Source organism: Lepisosteus platostomus, chromosome 8 (genome assembly GCF_059453375.1).
Source record: "Lepisosteus platostomus isolate fLepPlt1 chromosome 8, fLepPlt1.hap1, whole genome shotgun sequence".
Lineage (NCBI taxonomy): Eukaryota > Metazoa > Chordata > Actinopteri > Semionotiformes > Lepisosteidae > Lepisosteus > Lepisosteus platostomus.
This window is the reverse complement of record NC_142618.1, coordinates 4,861,323-4,880,220: the sequence shown is the minus strand read 5'-3', so window position 1 is coordinate 4,880,220 and position 18,898 is coordinate 4,861,323. Positions and strand designations below refer to the sequence as shown.

Sequence of the window (18,898 nt, the reverse complement as noted above, 5' to 3'; positions counted from 1 at the left end):
AGAGGAACACTTATTTTGGTTCTTCCTAATTATTTTTCTGCTAGGCAACAATCCTGATGTTAAAAAAATTGATACTCAAGTAAAAAATAAACATTAATGATACCAACAAAGACAACTTTAACATCCTGTCATTGGAGGGCTTTTGCGTTGAACATGCATCTATAAAAACAGATGACAGGATCGCAACAGAAAATGTTCCTCGATTCTAAGACTGCAGCATGCAGTTTCCAATTACACCTTCATATACAAAAAATACCTTGAATTTTGATATTGTACTGTATAAAATTGTGAAATATTTTACATAGTTTAAATATGTATTGAAAATACTGGTCAACGGGCAATTTATCACAGTGCTGAAAAGCAAGAGATGCTACTGAATATGCATGGATAGTGAATAAGGACAAAAGCACTGTTCCAATCAGACATTTCTTGCTACTTAAAGGGTAACTCGTGGTTAAATTATATTATTAAGTCCTACAGAGAAGCTCAACCGTTCGTATTTAATTAATAGAATTTAATAAAGCTGCACTGGCCGACACCTGATTTATCCTTTTAAGTTACTTGTGTGTAGTAAGCCTAATATTAAACTTAATTTAGACGTGACCTATACATCATACATGGTCTGATAAATATTCAATCAACATTGTGTTCCACATTATGGAACTTGGGTAATGAATAATGTAGGGTCATTGCTGACATGAAGTTCAGGAGGACTCCTGAATCCTGAAGCCACTTTGGTAACTGTGAATGCCTGCCAGTATCCCTGTACCGTCCATTCTCAACAAATGGGGATCACAGCAAGCTTCTCTCCCTGTCTGTGTGCCTGTGTGTCTCATGGAGAGCAAGCTGGGGTATGCGAAAAGACGAATTCCAAATGCAAGAAATTGTACGTGGCTAATAAAGTGATCTTATCTCTCTCTCTCTCTCTCTTACATCCTCAACAGCAGGAAAGGCAGAAGAAGACGAATCCCCCTGGAATATCTCAATGGATATTCGTGCAGATGAAGGAAATACCAGAGTATGACCTCTTATTCTATCGATGTACGTACCACCGGCTCAAAGACATTTCTTGTGAAGATATCTAGAAGCTTGTGTGCAACGGTTTTATCGATGGTTTTTATTGTCTTCTTCAGCTCACAGGAGTTGCACAGTCATGTTGTGAGGCTCCTATTTGACATGGACACAGCTGTTACAAGGACATCCTCAATTAAGAGTTGAAGCAGAAGTACTTCTCAGAAATTCGAACTGTGTCTTAACCAACTTTTCCCCAAGCTAGGAAAAGTGACCTCAACGCAGTCTGCCTCTGCATCTGTATTCAGAAGGAAGATCACAAAGGAGCATTGAAGTTCAGGATCTACTTCTTAATACTGTCCAAGCAATGACCAGTCAGAATGCAACATTGCATTTGTGACCTGAGAACTCCAGAGACATGACAGTGACATTACTGTAATGAGTGACACCTGATGAGCTGGAGAAGAGTAGCTCGAAAAACTGAGTTGTCCATTCTTTCTTCCAGGAGGGAAAAATCAGAGGAAGAACTTCAACTTCATGGAGATGGATTTGCCAGTTTGAATGAAATCAACAATTCTTTGCAAGCATCAATAAAGCATTCCATGACTCTCCGTTTCAAAGCAGCAGGGAGCAAAAACACCAAGATGATTTCTAGAATCCAGAATAGATGACAAAACTACAAGATTTCTTATGCTTTGCTTTACCAAATTCTTGAAGCAGAAGACTTTAGAGCCCGAGTTAGTAGAGATGGTAGCCCTTACCATTGGCAAGGACGGAGTTGTAAATATCAACTACAACGACTAGAAAATCAGGCACAAAATATCCATAGTCCAAACACTGGCAACTCACAGAGTATCACTGTCCATGACCAGAATCCCAAAGATGTCCTCATTACCAGAGCAATGACAGGAATGCACAACTGCTAGGCTGACTGAACTGTCTTAGTGTTCAATTACGACTGTGAAACCTTGTCTCTGGTAATGTGAATACTGGAATATCCTCCTGAAGTACTGTATGAGTGTCCTACGAAATTCATTAGCATCCTTTACCTGCTTGTTACACCATGTAATTATCCTCATTAAGGAATTACAGATGCCTTTGAAGACCAGAAAGGACTGTCATTGCTCATATATTTACTGAGGCAAAGGAGAAGATGAGCCTTACACTTCACATTCAGAAGACCAAAGTCTTCAAATCTTCAAGCTTCACCCGTTCATCACCACCAGCCCCAGCAACACCAGGAAGCAGGAGTTTGAAGATCACAAAATTTAGAACCGAACCCAAACTAATGGGTCTTCTGTACTGTCATCACTCCTACCTTACTGTAACAGGGCTGAGACGTGAACCACCAGCAGAAGACATTTAAAAGAACAGGAGAAATGTCATCAGTGCCGTTTTCAGACCATTTAACGTATGGAGTGCACAACGGATGCATCAACACTGATGTCGTTTTCCAACCTGGTACCATGAGCATTTAAGTTGTGATTCTCCACCACCACCTCCTCCGGGTTGGTCATGTTGTACAGATGTAAGATTTCAGCCTCCCAGATCAGGTAATCGCACCAGAGAAGGACAGAAGAAGCATACCAAAGATGGTAAAAGCAAGCTTGATGAAATGCGAAAATCGATATCAGCTTCTACAGGTTTTGGCATTTGACCGAACCAAATGGAAGAAGAATATCTAGGAAGGAACCCAGCATTTTAACACCCAAAGGTGTGAGATTAAGGAGACAAAGTGAGAGCATTGAAGAGATCTCATCATGACTAAAATGACCTGTACATGCTCAAATATCTCCAGAAACAACATGTGCTCAACCTACCAAAGCAGTATGTGATGCGCACATGGTTTATCAGTCACCTATGGGTACATAGAAGACAATCATGCTCAGCCACAAGGCACAGGCAAAGAGATGTATTACTGTAGAACAATGTTAACAACACTAAACATATCACATCGTTAATGTCGCAACATTCAGTCTTTGTGAACTCAGAGGTAGGACACTGGTTAGACAGCCAGCCATTGAATGCTTTTAGGATACAGAGAGAGAGGGCACTGATATATTTATATAATTAGAAAAAACAATGTTTGCATGAGCATAGAAAGTACCATATCCTTCTTGGAAGTAGTTTTTTTTTTTTACCAAAGCACTGCACTAATGTAAAGTTTCACGATAAAAGAAAAACAATCTAGAATGGATTCATGTATTTAACAAGATATAACCATTCAGGACTGTTTTTAATTTTGCGATCCCACTCAAGACGGAAACCTAGGTGTTGTTGAAAGAAACAGAAATGGGGAAGGCAATGAGGAAAAGGAACTGAAGGTTATTTTTTGTATTTTTTTTCATCTGTTAATATTGAAAAATGTCATAATTCTCAAGACTTTATGACCACAATTTGAACTACCGTTTGCTGTTTTTATTTAAAAAAAACAAGTTCTCCACACAGGACTGCTCAATGGAGAAGCATCTTGTAAGCTGCAGACAGCTCAGCTACAGAAAGTACTGCACATAATTTTTCCATCTACTGAAGACTCGCACACTTTTCAGGCCACACCCGATTTGATCTTAAGCATTTGGGGTTGTGCGGCGGCTCTGTGACTCAGGATCTGCGTCTGTGGCTGGAAGGTTACTGGTTCAAATCCCGGGGCCGGCAGAATAACCCTACTCCGTCGGGCCCCTGAGCAAGGCCCTTAACCCCAGCTGCTCCAGGGGCGCCGTATAATTAGCTGACCCTGTGCTCTGACCCCAGGCTTCTCTCCCTGTCTGTGTGTCTCATGGAGAGCAGGCTGGGGTATGTGAAAAGACAAATTCCTAATGCAAGCAATTGTATAGGGCCAATAAAGTGATCTTATTTTCTTAGTTAACGTTAATGTATTTTTCTTTAAGATGTCTGTAGACAGCCATTTATGCGACATACTACAATTTTAAAAAAAGTAGATCTGAACCCTTCTCTACACTCAACGTCTCGTCTCCTACATCAACTTCACTTCTCTAAAGGTCTCACGGCAGCCCCAAGCTGATGACTGTACAAACCTCTGTGGCCGTTGTTTCCCCGTCAGCAGCAGTGTCCGTCTGCTCGCTGTCGGTCTATTTGTTACACACGTATCCAGGGTCCAAACGGAAAGCAGGAAGAGAAAGACCCATCTCATCAGTGGTTCCGATATTTTTTTCCCCATGGAGTACAATTATATGCACTTACGTACATAGATGGGACTGTGGTTATGCATTTGGTTTAAGCAAGAAGTGCTCTTTTAAGCAGTAACAAAAAAAAACAAGCAAGCTAGATTTTGTCATTGGAACAGACTCAGAGGAAGTTTAAACCTCATGGCAAACACACATTGTTTTAATTAACACACACAAATCACGTTTATCTCAAAGATTCGATCTAAAAGCCAAACCATAAACAATTTCTTCTCTGGACTTTAATTTGGAAAGCCAGGTGTCCACGTCAATTTTTTTTTTTTAAATCCCATGTCCAATTCTTGAGCAATTACAAATTTGGTGTCTTAAAAAGCAGCCGAAAACAGTGGTCCAACCCCAGTTTTAACCTTACTTCAGTTATACAAAATACAGTTGCTGCTAAACCACTGTTAAGAATTAATGGAAGTTGACAACTTTAAGCTACTATAACAGTCACCTGACTTTCAGGTCCTCCTCTGTCCCACCCATAAACGGTATTAGCTACAAGTGTAGCAGTCTTTCTGCATTAGAATGTCTGATTCTACATTTTGCTCTTTTCTAAAAAGCAAGTGCATGCAGATTGCACACTGATCTCAGTTTGTTCTTGGGAAGGAAGATTGCTATTGAAAGCTTAAATAAAAGAAATCACAGGCATCTTTCAGTCCATTCAGCTGATAATGCACTGTATGAAATGAGGACAGTTTATCTGCAGAAAGAGGATTTGTACAGTTCTTCTATTTCATTGAAAGGACCATCTGTGTCTTTGGTGAGCTCTGGCAGAAGTTGTTGCAAGGGATTTGTGCTTGGCCTTTTTTGTCTTTTTGAATCACCAGCCAATGTGATAGCTAGCCAAACATAATTCTTAGTTTATTTGTATTATAGTGCTTCTGGCAAAACTCAATGCAGAGAAACTCCTACATAAGTTATACAATGGTCTCTGAATTCCTTTTCATGCACTTATGCTGTTTTTTTAAAACAGTCAATGCCACTAAGCCTTACAGTTCTAATATTAAATTAAAATGGGTTAGGCACAAAATAAATCTTAAATTGAAACAGTATGTCTCTTTTCATTATGTTTTCAAAATATGAAAGTGTAGAATACTACTGAAATACAGAGGTTAATACCTACTGTACATTGCCAAAGGCTAAATACCTACAATATTATTAAATAACACCAATTATGGGGTTATTTGTGAGCATTTTATTTCTTTACTGTGCATTACAAAAATCAAGATAAAACAATCACAATCTAGGTTTGTCTTGTAACACCTCCAATATTATGTGAATATATTCTTCCACTCTAAAGATGGTTTATAAAAATGATGTACAACCATATGTCACTTTTCTAAGCAGCCTTGTGCTCTGCTAAAAAGCATGTAATTCATGGAAAGCAAGTTATATTTTACAAGTGTAAAGTGCAAGTGTTAAGACTGAATGCGTGCTACACATTAAAAGCACACAATCCTGACTAAAGTTATACAACAAATGTGTGCTTTACCATCTTCCTTCAAAACCTTATTTAGTTTGGAAAATTTGGATTTCAGGAGTTCAATGTGTCAAAAGAAGCACTGAGCAATCTAAAAAACCTTACATACAGGTTTTGCTCAAAATACAAAACTCTCATGTTTCTGCCCTTAAAATTCTGTTTATCTTCGTGCCTAACCCTTGACATGAAGAGAGCTAGTTATTCACATATGGAGCAACTTAAATGCTGCTTCTAAGCTATCCCTCTAATGAGCAATAGGCAGAAATGAGGTTCTGAAAGTAGGACCACTATGGCAGCAATCTAACACAGATTAGGACTGAAGCACTGAACACGTGAAAAAGGAGTGTGTTCTAGGCCGAGGTACACACCTCTTCCTCTGAACTGTCATTCAGGTCATTGTCAAGTGAGGCACTCAATGAGGCCGCCTTGGGCTCCAGGAAGCAGAGGCACATAGCCAGAGGAAAGGAGAGGGTGAGAGCGTATGGAACAGAGAAGGAGGCCGACAGCAGGAAGAAAAAGATGAACAAGAAGCAGGGGATGAGGGAGGGGGACTGGATAGGCAGGAAGTGTTGTACGCTTTCAGGAAGGAAGTTCATTTCTGAGAGGTCGGGGAAGGAAAGGTAGCCATCGTCATCCAAGAAGGAGGGGAGAGTAGGGAGATGCAAGGAGAATGAAAACAGGGTCCCCCCCTGGCCAGCCCTTTTCTGCGTGTAGCCCGAAACCACCAGGGCCGGCTCCTCCAAAACGCCGGGTTTCCTTTCGGGCTCCGGCGGCCCCGGTGGGCTCCAGGCGCCCGTTTTTGCGGGGCTGGCGGACGCCGCTCTTGGGCGAGCGCGCTCCTTGCGTCTCCGGCGGAGCTTTGCGGGCAGGACAGGGGAGGCGGGGAGCGAGGAGTGGATGCGGAAAGGGTCGGGGGCGTGGAATGAAGGCGACAGCTGAGGTGGGGGCGCACGCACATACAAGTACAGTACAGGATCAAAGAAAGGACAAGAAAAAACTAATTAGTTAAATGGAAACAAGACAGATATCTCAGTTACCATTTACACTATTTTCCCCTTATGTTTCTGTCGTAGAAGAGCAAAAGGATGTTGTTGTTTTTTCACAATGCACTTGTTTGCTCTTAGACTTAAGAAGCTCATTGGTTTATATATATTTTTTTAAATGTGGCAATTTTGAAATGTGTGTTTGATCTGACATTCTTTTTTAATTTAGCAGTTCGATTCCTCTGATATGACAAAGCTCTGACTGCAAGACTACAACAGGCATCAAGTGCGAACTTGAGGTAAGATGTGTTCTGTTAAGTAGAAGCAGATTAGTAACTAAGGTCAGCAACAGCAGCCAAAGGGTTTAATCTTTGGAGGTAATGTAAGAGCATTAAGGCCCTATTAATTACTTAAACACTTTCCCAATTTAAACCTTTTTTTTCCTGGAGGCATAGCTGTAAATCAATCCTGAAATCAGATTATCAGAGAAAAAGCAAAAGTCCAAAACAATAAAGTCCACATTTCTTAACAATACATAACATTTTTTCCTTACCAAAACATGATAATCATTACTAGTTTTTCCATCTTTTCAAATGCTATTGCTTTTGATGTACGCTGCACTTTAATTCTTCAGCTACATCAGTTACTGTACGTCACTGTGCAGATCACATGAATGTAAATTAGCCTATGTAAACCATTGTGTGACAGCTGTATTTGAATAAATTCTTATTCCTACCAGCAAGTTGTTCAGAAGAGGCCCTTCTGTTACATTAAGTATAACACCAATGTTTAACTGGGTTGAACAAAGCTTATTATGTTATCTTCTGGGTTTCAAAGGATCATTCACACTAATGTAATAAAAAATGCAGCCATTAAAAGAATGTCAGCAATCAGTGTTTTGTTTTGTACACCTGCTTTATGGCCACTTTAATACTTCTAAATATCAGCTGTCTCAACAAGTATATCAGGTAAAGTTAGTTACGCACATTGTAATAGAGAAATATTGCCTTAACAGTCTAGCATTTGCCTTGTTTTTGCAGACAAAAAGACCTGGATGAACACTATGGGTTCATTTAAAAGGTTCAAATACCCTTTAGAGACCTAATTCATTGTTTCTAAACCTTAATTAACAATCCAATTCAAAAGTGCCCTGGTTTCAGTAAAAACATAGGGAGAAACTAGGTAATGATAGTATGCTGTTTGAACTCTATTTAATCACCACTCTCATCTATTAAATGGGAAATGTAAAAAATGTTTACATCTCAGCCAGGCGGAGATGAAGGTCACTATTTTTATATCCTTCAGTTCACTCTAGAATAAAACAATTTACTTCAACAGTTTTTGATCAGGGGTGCGAAGACCTATTTCGAGACGCGAAGGGGACCAGGCTGCAGTAAGGGGTAAGACTCACTGGTCCAGGCAGAGGTGTGAGAGCACTGCAGACTTCTCTTCTCACAGCTCTCAGCTTTCCATGGGTCCTTGCCACCCGCTAAGAAGGTTTTATCGGGGCAGAATTAAGAAGCCTGCCACTTCCTAGAGAAGTGTAACTTGTTAAAAATCAAAAACGATGTCACACTCAAGCGAAAGACATTCCCAGCAACCACACCCATGAAAAACAGAGGAATAGAGAGTTCAAAACAAGCCCAAAACTTGTAAGAACATAAACCCTATGTAAGCCCTGATACCACGTTGTACTGAGAAAAGAATTAGCATGCAACCCTTCAGAGACTTAGATCAGCTCCCGAGATTAAGCGGGCAAACCTGCACAAGAACACACAACAAGGAACACAGACCCAGAGTTCCCATCCGGAACAGGAAGTCCACGCAGTATTATTTAACCAGCCGCTGGACATGACTGACTTCAGCAGCTCGACTGTCTCTCAGAATGTACCTTCGCATCATGTCTGATGGGAGTGACAGGAGTGGGCTCTGCCGGCGTCTCCTTGGCCTCCTGCTCCTCCTCCTCCTCCTCCTCCTCCTCCTGCTGCTGCTGCTGCTGCTCCTGCTCTTCCTCGGCCTTCTCCTCCTCCGCCTTCTTCTCGGGGGTGACGGTGGTGATGAGGTCGCCAGTGGCGATGCCCTTAGCCGTCCCGTACTGGGCAGTGCCCACCTCTGAAGCGGACATGGAATTCTTCATGAATATTTCGTGGGTTTCACTCACAGAGGCTAGATTGCAGGGAGATATTCAAACACTGAGACTAATCAGGAGGATTCCCCCCCCCCCCCCTGAGATTAAATTGTAAATATTAAGCATTAAAGACAGGAAGAGAAAAATCAAGTTGCATTCATATCATGCAAATAAAAAGGTCAAGGCTTCAAGTTTTTTTTACTATACCCTTTCAATCCTGAATATGAAATCAAAGTTATATTCTGAATTCATACAATATACCATTTGCTGTGCTTGTTGTAACAAAGGTCTAACTGGATGTTATTTTCGGTTGATTGTCCGTGGTTTCCTGATTAGACTCTTAAATATTCACTACAGATTTTAAAAGATTCTAAATTGACACAATCCCTGCATTATTTAGGAGCAAAACCAAGTCAAGCAAGGCTCCATGTTCAGTATAAAATAAAGATATTTAGCAACATGATGAATACTACAGACAACACAAAAATCAATGCCAAAAAGACACATTTGAAGCACATTTACAGAAAGAAAGCTGTCTGTGCACTTGCATTGATAGGACTCAAAAGATCTCAATTATTTTGCAATAATGGACAAGTAGTCAGAGTAACTGGATGTTATAATAGTCACATAATATACAGTAGCTACCTGTTTAAATTCAGGCACTAGACTGCATTTTGTAATCTACTGAGCTAGGAAGATTAACAGAAATTAAATACTACATGAAGGATCCAACATTTTAATATGTTAAACACCGTCAGGTTAACAGAAGTTTCTCATTTGTTTTCCTGACAGAATAAAGTTATTGAATCCTCACTGGAATTTGATTACGTTCCGAGAAAACAGCTTCATCCTTTTCATCTGTTTATGGAAGCTGCACACAATAACAGCAATTAAAACTGCCAATTGCACAGAATGCATTCCCATTAATTGGTATATAAATGGCCAGTTTTATTCAAAGAAAACTATAGTGAACCCTGGAACAACAGTGTTTTGACAGTAACAATTCTATGTGGGAGAGACTTTACTAAGATGCTGAAATATCCAGAGGGCAAAAACAGTACCTAAAAATAAATAAAAAATCCCTGATGCTTCATATAAATAAAACTGAAAATGTTTCCAGTGGATGTTTCCCGTCTTTCCCTAGACGTTGTGAGATAAAACAGCTTCCAGAAAACCTGTGGCTCTTCATGAAGAATCTAGCCTGGTTACAGACAGGGGTCTGGGAGGCGCTGATAAAACACGCTTGTCCTGCTCTAAATGGAAGTGTGCCCTGCCCATGATGAAAAAGGTAATAAAGACGGATGACAAAACCACAGCTTTCTTAAACGGCCGAGAGAGAGGTCCACCAGGAGCGCAGTGTCCTCTGGCAGCAGCTGCAGCGGCCAGGGATTAAAGCCGTTATTTTCCTGTTTAAGGTCAGTCCCACTTACCCCCGTCCAGGCTGCGCGACATGGTGTAGCGCTTGCTGGAAGAGCGCTCGAAGTAGGGAGCGGGCCGGACGATCTGGGAGCTGGCTCTCCGTGTCTGGGCCTGCGTCCGCCCGCTGTAGCGGAACTTGGAGCCCAGCGTGAGGAACTTCTTCGGCGGAGCCTCGGGAGACACCAGCCTTTGGGAGGGAGACGGAGGCGGGTTTAAAGCCCCGGCGACGCAAAGCCGCTCAAAACGCTCAGAGGGGCGGGGTGGCAACGATAAACAAAAAAAAAACAAAAACAAAAATGAAACGCAAACTATACCACACGGCAGTTCGTGAGGGTATTGGGCCACTCGGGCCCATCTGAACCGTGTGCTCAGAAACATCCTCGCAGTGCCACACTGCAGTCAGCTGAGTAGTCACCTTCCAGTGTGCCATCGCGTGTACCGACACCACTGACATAACCTGTCCCATCCACGCTCTCAGAGACGCTGGAAGGTCCCTGGGGAAACATCTCTGGGCCACACACAGCACATGGAAAAGCAGCGGTGGCATTAGTCCACATTCCGAATGCCAATCTAAATTGATCCTGAAATAATCTTGGATTCTCTATCCTGGATTGCTAAATACCGTACGGCTACCTTGAACTACGGCACTTGGCTGTATGTATATCGAACTGTGCATTTGCAGAGTTAATTAGATGGATGGGTTTCCTCCCACAGTAGGTTAATTGGTTTGTGGGAACTCTGGCCCTGGAGTGCATGTGTGCATGCCTTTGTTTATTGCCAGTGTGTGCCCTGTGACGGACCGGCGTCCCGTCCAGGGTGTGTGTGTGCCCTGTGACGGACCGGCGTCCCGTCCAGGGTGTGTGTGTGCCCTGTGACGGACTGGCGTCCTGTCCAGGGTGTGTGTGTGCCCTGTGACGGACTGGCGTCCTGTCCAGGCTGTACCCTGCCTTGCACCCGTGCTTGCAGGGACAGGCTCTGGCTCCACTGTGACCCTGTACTAGATGAAGCACTTAGAAAACGGGTGGAAGAATAAGTTGGATGAATTAAAAAAACAGGTTGTTACACACAAAAAATATTCATCTGGCCCAGGAGACAACACAGCAAAGACTTGATTTTTGGCACTGAGGCACTGCAACAATGGTGAGGAGCACACAGTTATTATGCAATACTCTGTTACGTTCTGATAGGCAGTTTGGTAGAGTATGTTTCATTTTGTTTTGCACAGATATCCCCTTTTCAAAGCAGCTGTCACACGCAGACATATGTACATCCATTCATTGATTTATCTTTCATGTAAGACTAATCAGTTTACAATAACGCTATCACTGTAGCGTTGTGCTCTATCAAGGATAACTTCAACCCCTGCTTATTCTTGGGCTAGACATTAAAAATAATGGTTTGTCTTTGTGTTCTTATACTTAATTTGCCTTATGCTCAAGGATAACAGATGTCTGCTCAATATTAAGAAAAAACGCCATCTGATTCCAAGATAGCAGTGATCACGTCAGGCATATTTTTCATAATCCTTTAGGAACTGTTGCTATGCATCTAGGCTGCTGTCTTACTAATTAGTTATTTTAAAAAAGATGCCTTGTTGGAGGACAAGCCTGATTATTAATTAATTCTGATCACTGTAGTGCAACTATTATAGAACAGCAGGCTGATCTAACAGTAGGTAGTGTCCCTTAATGTTGTACAGTATATTCAGAGAACTGTACATTTTACCTTTCTGAAAGCATTAGTAAAATATAGTATTAAGTACAGGTAAAACATGGATAATTTTAGTACACATTTTAACAGTTTAATGCCTCATAACCATTAGAGCTACTCTGTGTCTTTATGTGTACCAGCGCACCTCAATGTGCCCCTACCTGAAGAATGTATGATGCTCCACACACACCTTCCACAGCCTCTTAGCAGCCCGATGGTTCGGTAATTTAAAGCCAATAGTGCTTTCAAATTGCTCAAACTGGAGAAGAAGCAAGAACAAGGTTTTTCCTCATTAAAAAAAGGTCCAGCTCTCATTTGCAAAACATGCTAAGTTAGGAGGACTCTCAATTTTAAGCCATTGTCCCAATTTCGGCTTTGAATTATAAATACAGGATGTCTCAGTTTTCCAGTTTCCAGTTTTCACTTCCGCTGACCTTTCCTGCTTGTCAGATCTCAAAAGGGAACAAAATGAGTCTCCCCATGTTTGAATGATAACGGAGTGTGTTTTAACAGGGCCTTGAAGAGTCTGGCTGTAGGAGCATGACAAAATGAGGAGGGTTCACTGCTGGAGAGAGTGGTGAAACCCGTTAGCTTCAGGCCAGTGTAAGCGCCCAAAATGAAGGAGAAGGGGCCCATTTATTTTATATTTAAAATTAAAGATATTATTGAAAACAAAGGTACTGAAACATCAATAATCCCACAGCACACAGGTACCTCTAAAGAGCTAGTCAATTCTCTTCCTAGCCGTTTTGTAGAGTGCAGGGAGATCAAATACGCTTGAGAAGGCAAGATGGCATACACACCAAAGGCTGTGCCGCCTCAAGAGTCAAGATTTATTTTGACTGCATTTCTTTAAACTGGTGAAAGGGCAAGGCTTTAACCTGAATCATGGACTGAAAAATGGAGGGCTACTAATAGCATTATAAATATATTCTGTTATGTGATGCGGAAGTAAAAAATTCAGAGAAGTTTTTCTTGAATCCCTAGCGTAATCCCAGTTAATGTAGGTCGCATAATTATAGTGCCAGGAAGCAATTTCTAAACCCATTTCCCCTTCTGCGATTTCATAACAGTGTAAAGTGATTATTCACAATTATGTACTTAGTTTTAACACGTAGATTAGCAAAAACAATTCTCAACATCACAGTCGCCACGATGCTTAAATTACTATTAGATTAATAATATAAAATAATATTACTCATATTTACTCAAGACAGGTATTTTAATTTACTAAGAACTTAATGCTTGTCATATAACAATCATTGATCTGTTATCATCATCAAGGCAAAAATTGACACATTTCTCTGTTGATAAAATTTATATTTTATCAATAAATTTATATTTGTCTTGTGATCTGTAAAACTAGAGCAAATTAATGAAAAAATTAATGGCATACATCTTTAATTTTGCCTTGTGCTCCTCCTTAAAGGTGGTGGTTCCTACAGGGTGAAGTAATAAGTCCGTGCATAGAACTATGAAGCCATTTTGTGCTTTAGCACATTATAAAGTAATGCAACACATCAGATAACCCACAAGGATTAATTTTCTCCCCAAATTCCAACACCATTCCTTACCTCCCCAGGCCGGATTTTAATGTAAAAGTTGTTTCTTTTGTAAGAAATCTTGAGGACCTTGGGCCAAGCGAACCGATTTATTCTCAGCCTGTCTCGGTAGATCAGAAGACCACTGGCACAAACTCCAAGCATGATGTCCACTCCTTCAGAATCCTGCGCAATTAATGTACCGTTAGCACTGAGCGTGGCACTCATTTCTCATCGGCAACCGAAGGCACAGAAAGGGGAAAAAAAACAAGTGCTCGGCACCAGGTGTCTTTTTGAGCACGGTAACAATAAAGTTCCCAATAATCAAAGAGCAAATTATCTACGCAGACATTAAAACAAGAAACCAGGAATGTCTTCTGCCTTTATTTTTCTAATATGGTGTAAATAATATCAGGCTTAGGTAATATTTTCTTAATATTGTATAAATCAAGGTTTACAGCAGAAAAGAAACATAAAACCGTGGACAAACTGAGCTCATCTGAATGAAAAAAGATCAAATAGTTCTCACTGTGCAATTAATTCACAGGTTCTCTGCAGCTGTTTCACTTCATTTTAAATTGCAACTTCTGTCAAGGATGAATGTAGAACGTGTGCAGAGCAGGAAACTAATGCATGTCAGTGGAAAATTATTTCTAGCAGCTTATGCAATCTTCAGGGATGCTCTGCTACTACCTTAAATTTAATTTGACAACGTTTTCAGCCTACACCTTGTCGCTGACACCTTGGTACCTCACAGTTTCACTTTGTAAAAGATAACATTCTTGTTGAAATGTTCCTTTGCCTTCATAGTGTCGTTTTTGCTGGAGGCTGTAGAAATAAACTGGCCAGCAGCCGCATCACTCTGCAACTCACAACTGGCAACCCACTGAAGCTCAGCAGGTGTGAGCCTGGTCAGTACCTGGATGGGAGACCTCCTGGGAAAAACTAAGGTTGCTGCTGGAAGAGGTGTTAGTGAGGCCAGCAGGGGGCGCTCACCCTGCAGTCTGTGTGGGTCCTACTGCCCCAGTATAGTGACGGGGACACTATACTGTAAACAGGCGCTGTCTTTTGGATGAGACGTAAAAACCAAGGTCCTGACTCTCTGTGGTCACTAAAAATCCCAGGGTGTTTCCCAAAAAGAGTAGGGGTGTAACCCCGGCGTCAGATGTGTTACAGCAAAGGGGGTGAATACTTATGGAATCATCCGTTTTCTGTTTAATATTTATAATTCATTTAGAATGGTCTGCAGAATTTTGTTTTCACTTTGACACTTTGACATGCGTGGTTTGTATCGATCAATGGCAGAAAAATACCAATTGGATACATTATGATTCCATACTGTAACACAATCGCATGAGAAAACGTCCAGGGAGAGTGAATACTTCTGACAGCCACTGGATGTGACAAACAGAACACAACTCAGTTAAGCTGACAGTCCTTGCTGCATCTCATTTTGATCAGAATCTGATCATTTCTGTCTTCTTACCTGCAGCGACGTTGCAAATGAAAAGCAGCAGACAATAACCATTCCTGGCATGACCCAGAAATGCACATTAAAGTCTGCCCTGGGCAGACCAGGGCAAGGGGAGTCTGGCTCAAGCTCTTTGAAACAGGCAAAAGCAGCCTGTATGGTTTGTATGGGAGCACACTCACCCTCAAACCATCCATTTCCAGTGAAGCAGTGATGATTTTCTAACAGCAAGCCACAATTCCTAATGCCATTTTGCAGCTACCCAGCCACAGGGCTAATGATGAGGTCTAGATCTAAGGTCATGCAGAAGGTATAGATATAGTATATAATGTAGTCTTACCTCCACAGTTGGAGTCAGACACTCAAAGATGCTCCCTATTAACTAGGCCATTTAACAAAAAGAGAAGATACATGCTCATCTAACCAAACTGTTGGATAATTCTTTTAAATCCTTAGTATGGATGCAAAACATTTTCTCTGTCAGAGTAAGGCCCTTTTCATTCTCAATTTATAATACCATGGTGTTGGTGTGGTTTTTTTGTGTGAATGGGCATCTTCACTTAAAACTCAGCCTGCATACGTTTAAATCAGTAATATGCAGCTTTGATGTACAACAGCTCAGCAGCTTAATCACATAAATAATAAATGCCTTGTGCATCCAAATAGCACCTGTTGAATGTATGACATAAGGGCCTAATGCCAAATTTCAATCCACAATCTGAAGCAGTGAACCAAAACAGATTTTTTAAATCTAATGAGTCAAACATATACCGTAGAACTCTGATTTGTTTGGAAAACCGATATCTGATATATTCAGAACATATGTGAAACTACAGTTTTCCCAACATTAACTGGCAACTAGGAAAAATGCTTGATAAATTCTCCCCACAGGTGCTATTTGCTGGCAGAAGGAAGCAAGTCAAATGAGGTCATGTCAGCTTTAACCTTTGACCTTTGATATACTGAATCCCTGCCTACATCTGAGTGCATTAAGTCCTGAAACACTAGTGTCAGTTACCTTGGCATGATGGAGATCCACTCCATACATAGACAGCTTTTTGGCGTTCTCCAAAAAATGCATCTCTGCTTCAGCAGGAGTCATTCCTCTGGCAGGATTAGAAGAAAATAAATAAGCTCTCATTAGTGTTTATCTCACACCTACAGTATATACCATGGAAAAAACAACAAAATATCTGGGGTTTGTGTTATGGCCAAACCTGTGAAAAACAGTGTTTGTGTCTGAAAGGAGAACAAAAAGATGATTACTACTCTCTACATCACATCACGCAAAAACTGAACCCCAAACACTTCACAGTTGAAGAGCTAAAATAAAAACTTATGCTTGCACACTGAAATGAAGAATTTAAGTCCCATCTTTGTGCCTTCAATTCTTCAGCATCAAATGACAAATAGTGTGACATCACAGGAGTAAGAGATCTCAAAGAACTTTTGCGACAATAACATTTTTTATTGGGATAACTCCACGGTGACCTGTGTTGCAAGAACACCAAAATCAATGCAATCCTCTCAACTTTCAGTTCAGCAACACTCATTCCCTACCTGGGAAATGTCACTCCAATATGCATTAAAATGGAATCTATGCTATGCACCGGCCTAAAGTATCGGCAGACATCCACCCTGTGAGCACAGCTGGGCCGATACTTAAGAAGGCAACCTTGGCCAAATAACAACATCTCTGATCTAACAGATGCTGTATGAATTCAACAGAAAGGTATTCCTGTGGTTACATGAGTCAGTCTCTCTGCCCATCCACAGCCACTCGCATGCTTGTGTTCAGCTAACAAAGGAGGCTAGAAATTCATTACTGATGCACCATCTGACCCGAGGGCACACATGGCTTTCCCTCTTGTCAGTCAGAAGAGCTTTCTGATGTTGCAGCCAAAACATTCAGAAAAAACAACATCTCGCAATGGGATTTCTGTTTGTAAAGTGAGTATATACAGTGGGTTGCCAGCAGCCATATCACCCTGCAACTCACAACTGGCAGCCCACTGAAGCTAAAGGTGTGAGCCTGGTCAGTACCTGGATGGGAGACCTCCTGGGAAAAACTAAGGTTGCTGCTGGAAGAGGTGTTAGTGGGGCCAGCAGGGGGCGCTCACCCTGCAGTCCATGTGGGTCCTAATGCCCCGGTATAGTGACGGGGACAGGCGCCATACTTCGGATGAGACGTAAAACCGAGGTCCTGACTCTCTGTGGTCATTAAAAATCCTGTTTCTTGAAAAGAGTAGGGGTGTAACCCCGGCATCCTGGCCAAATTTCCCATTGGCCCTTACCAGTCATGGCCTTCTAATAATCCCCATCTATGAATTGGCTTCATTACTCTGCTCTCCTCCCCACTGATAGCTGGTGTGTGGGGAGCGTTCTGGTGCACTATGGCTGCCGTCGCATCATCCAGGTGGATGCTGCACACTGGTGGTGGTAGAGGGGAGTCCCCATTACCTGTAAAGCGCTTTGTGTGGAGTGTCCAGAAAAGCGCTATATAAGTGTAAGCAATTATTATTATATACAGTACAGAGTTCTTCCCACTTACACCAGCCGTTTTGCAGGCAATGCTGTGAGCTACAGCCTTTTCCCATCATCTCAGAGTCAATAATAAAGCCATCTTTTACACAATTCTCCACTCTCAAGTCTGATATTTGGACCGGGTTATAGAGTGTCTACACAAAGTAGCACTGTCTCCAGCTAGACACTTAGATGCACTTTGAAAAGGATCCATTCTGGCTGCATAGAGCTTTGTTCTCAGTCTAAGGGCAGCAGAAAGGAGGTCCTTCAGCAAGTCACCTAAATTTATTCAGTTAAAATAAACAAAAGCTTTCATACAATTACAAACCATTTCTGTGTGTACGAGTCCATGCAGCAGGAGGCAAGCAATACTAGTGCTATCTTAAAACTTGCTGTACGGTTTCCTATTCCCAGGGAATAATACAATGTGACAAAAAAGTTAAAGAATTATACTAACGAACGGATTTGAAACAATGACAAAAAGGTGCACAAATGTGTGTTGAAGAGCACCAAAATGGACACTGAGCCCTCCACATGATGTAGGTCACAGAAACAGGAAGGAAATTAAAGGAAACTTAAGCTTCTAATATTCCCATGAAAACACATGGAGATAGCAGTGGCAGGAAGAAGCAGTAGTGGTAAACTCCTCCTTTTTTTATAAGTATGCCGTATAAAATGCAATAGTGGTACTCATGTTTAAAAAAAAAATCCTAACACATTTTTATATAAAATATAGAAATCCAACCCTTTTTAGCTTTTCCTCAGAGTATTAGAAAAGGTATCGTGAGTTTGCCTTTCCTGGGCCTGACAGAGCTGGACCAATAAAGTATACCTGAGCGGGTACAGCTCACGACCTGTAAACCACTCTCTCGATATTAATACCAAGCCTCAGATATCCCGCAGCGCTTGAAGAGGCATGGGGGGGGGAGGGGGGGTAGGACTCACTTGTAGTTTTTGTGCAGATCCATGACTTTCTCCTCGAGCTCCTTGGTCTGGTTGGGGGCGAAGCGGAACTCGCTCACGTACTCGGTGCCGTACTCCTCCGGGTCGTAGTCGCCCAGCTCCGACTGCACGGTGTACGAGCCCAGCAGGGTGTGCGTGGCGAAGGAGCAGGGCAGGCGCCCCGAGACCACGTCGTCCCGCAGCTGCAGGCACAGGTAATATCTGAAAGGCAGGACATGTTCTGCGCATTAAATGGAGACTCCCGCTCAGGCACGATTATCTTAAAGAAAGCATCTGTCAGCAGCACGCGTTAAAAAAAAACGGCATACAGGCACTGCCTGGGTTACAGAACACAGCGTAAACAAATCGGAATAAAAGCAAAACCACTGCGAGTTAATTTAAATAATCCAATCCGAGTTTATTTTTAGATACTGTGCATGTGGAAGTGAGAAATACAGAGGTGCAATGCTTCATCAAATTAATTTAACCTACACGTTTTTAT

General features: G+C 41.6%; 1 protein-coding gene across 26 annotated transcripts in view; it reads right to left on the bottom strand.

Moving 5' to 3' along the window:
• The window catches only part of epb41l3a (erythrocyte membrane protein band 4.1-like 3a), a 75,085-nt gene that overhangs the window by 18,092 nt on the left and 38,095 nt on the right, over window positions 1-18,898 (bottom strand). For 13 of the 26 annotated variants that reach the window (XM_088642145.1, XM_088642121.1, XM_088642126.1 and 10 more), the window contains 8 exons: window positions 18,400-18,618; window positions 15,950-16,037; window positions 13,494-13,646; window positions 12,081-12,178; window positions 10,221-10,396; window positions 8,554-8,828; window positions 6,048-6,614; window positions 4,047-4,100 (listed from right to left, as the gene is read on the bottom strand). In XM_088642145.1, the coding sequence (XP_088498271.1) occupies window positions 4,047-4,100; window positions 6,048-6,614; window positions 8,554-8,828; window positions 10,221-10,396; window positions 12,081-12,178; window positions 13,494-13,646; window positions 15,950-16,037; window positions 18,400-18,618 (1,630 nt within the window). The remainder of the gene's footprint in view (window positions 1-4,046; window positions 4,101-6,047; window positions 6,615-8,553; window positions 8,829-10,220; window positions 10,397-12,080; window positions 12,179-13,493; window positions 13,647-15,949; window positions 16,038-18,399; window positions 18,619-18,898) is intronic. The other 13 variants (XM_088642129.1, XM_088642132.1, XM_088642130.1 and 10 more) reach the window with 4 other exon arrangements.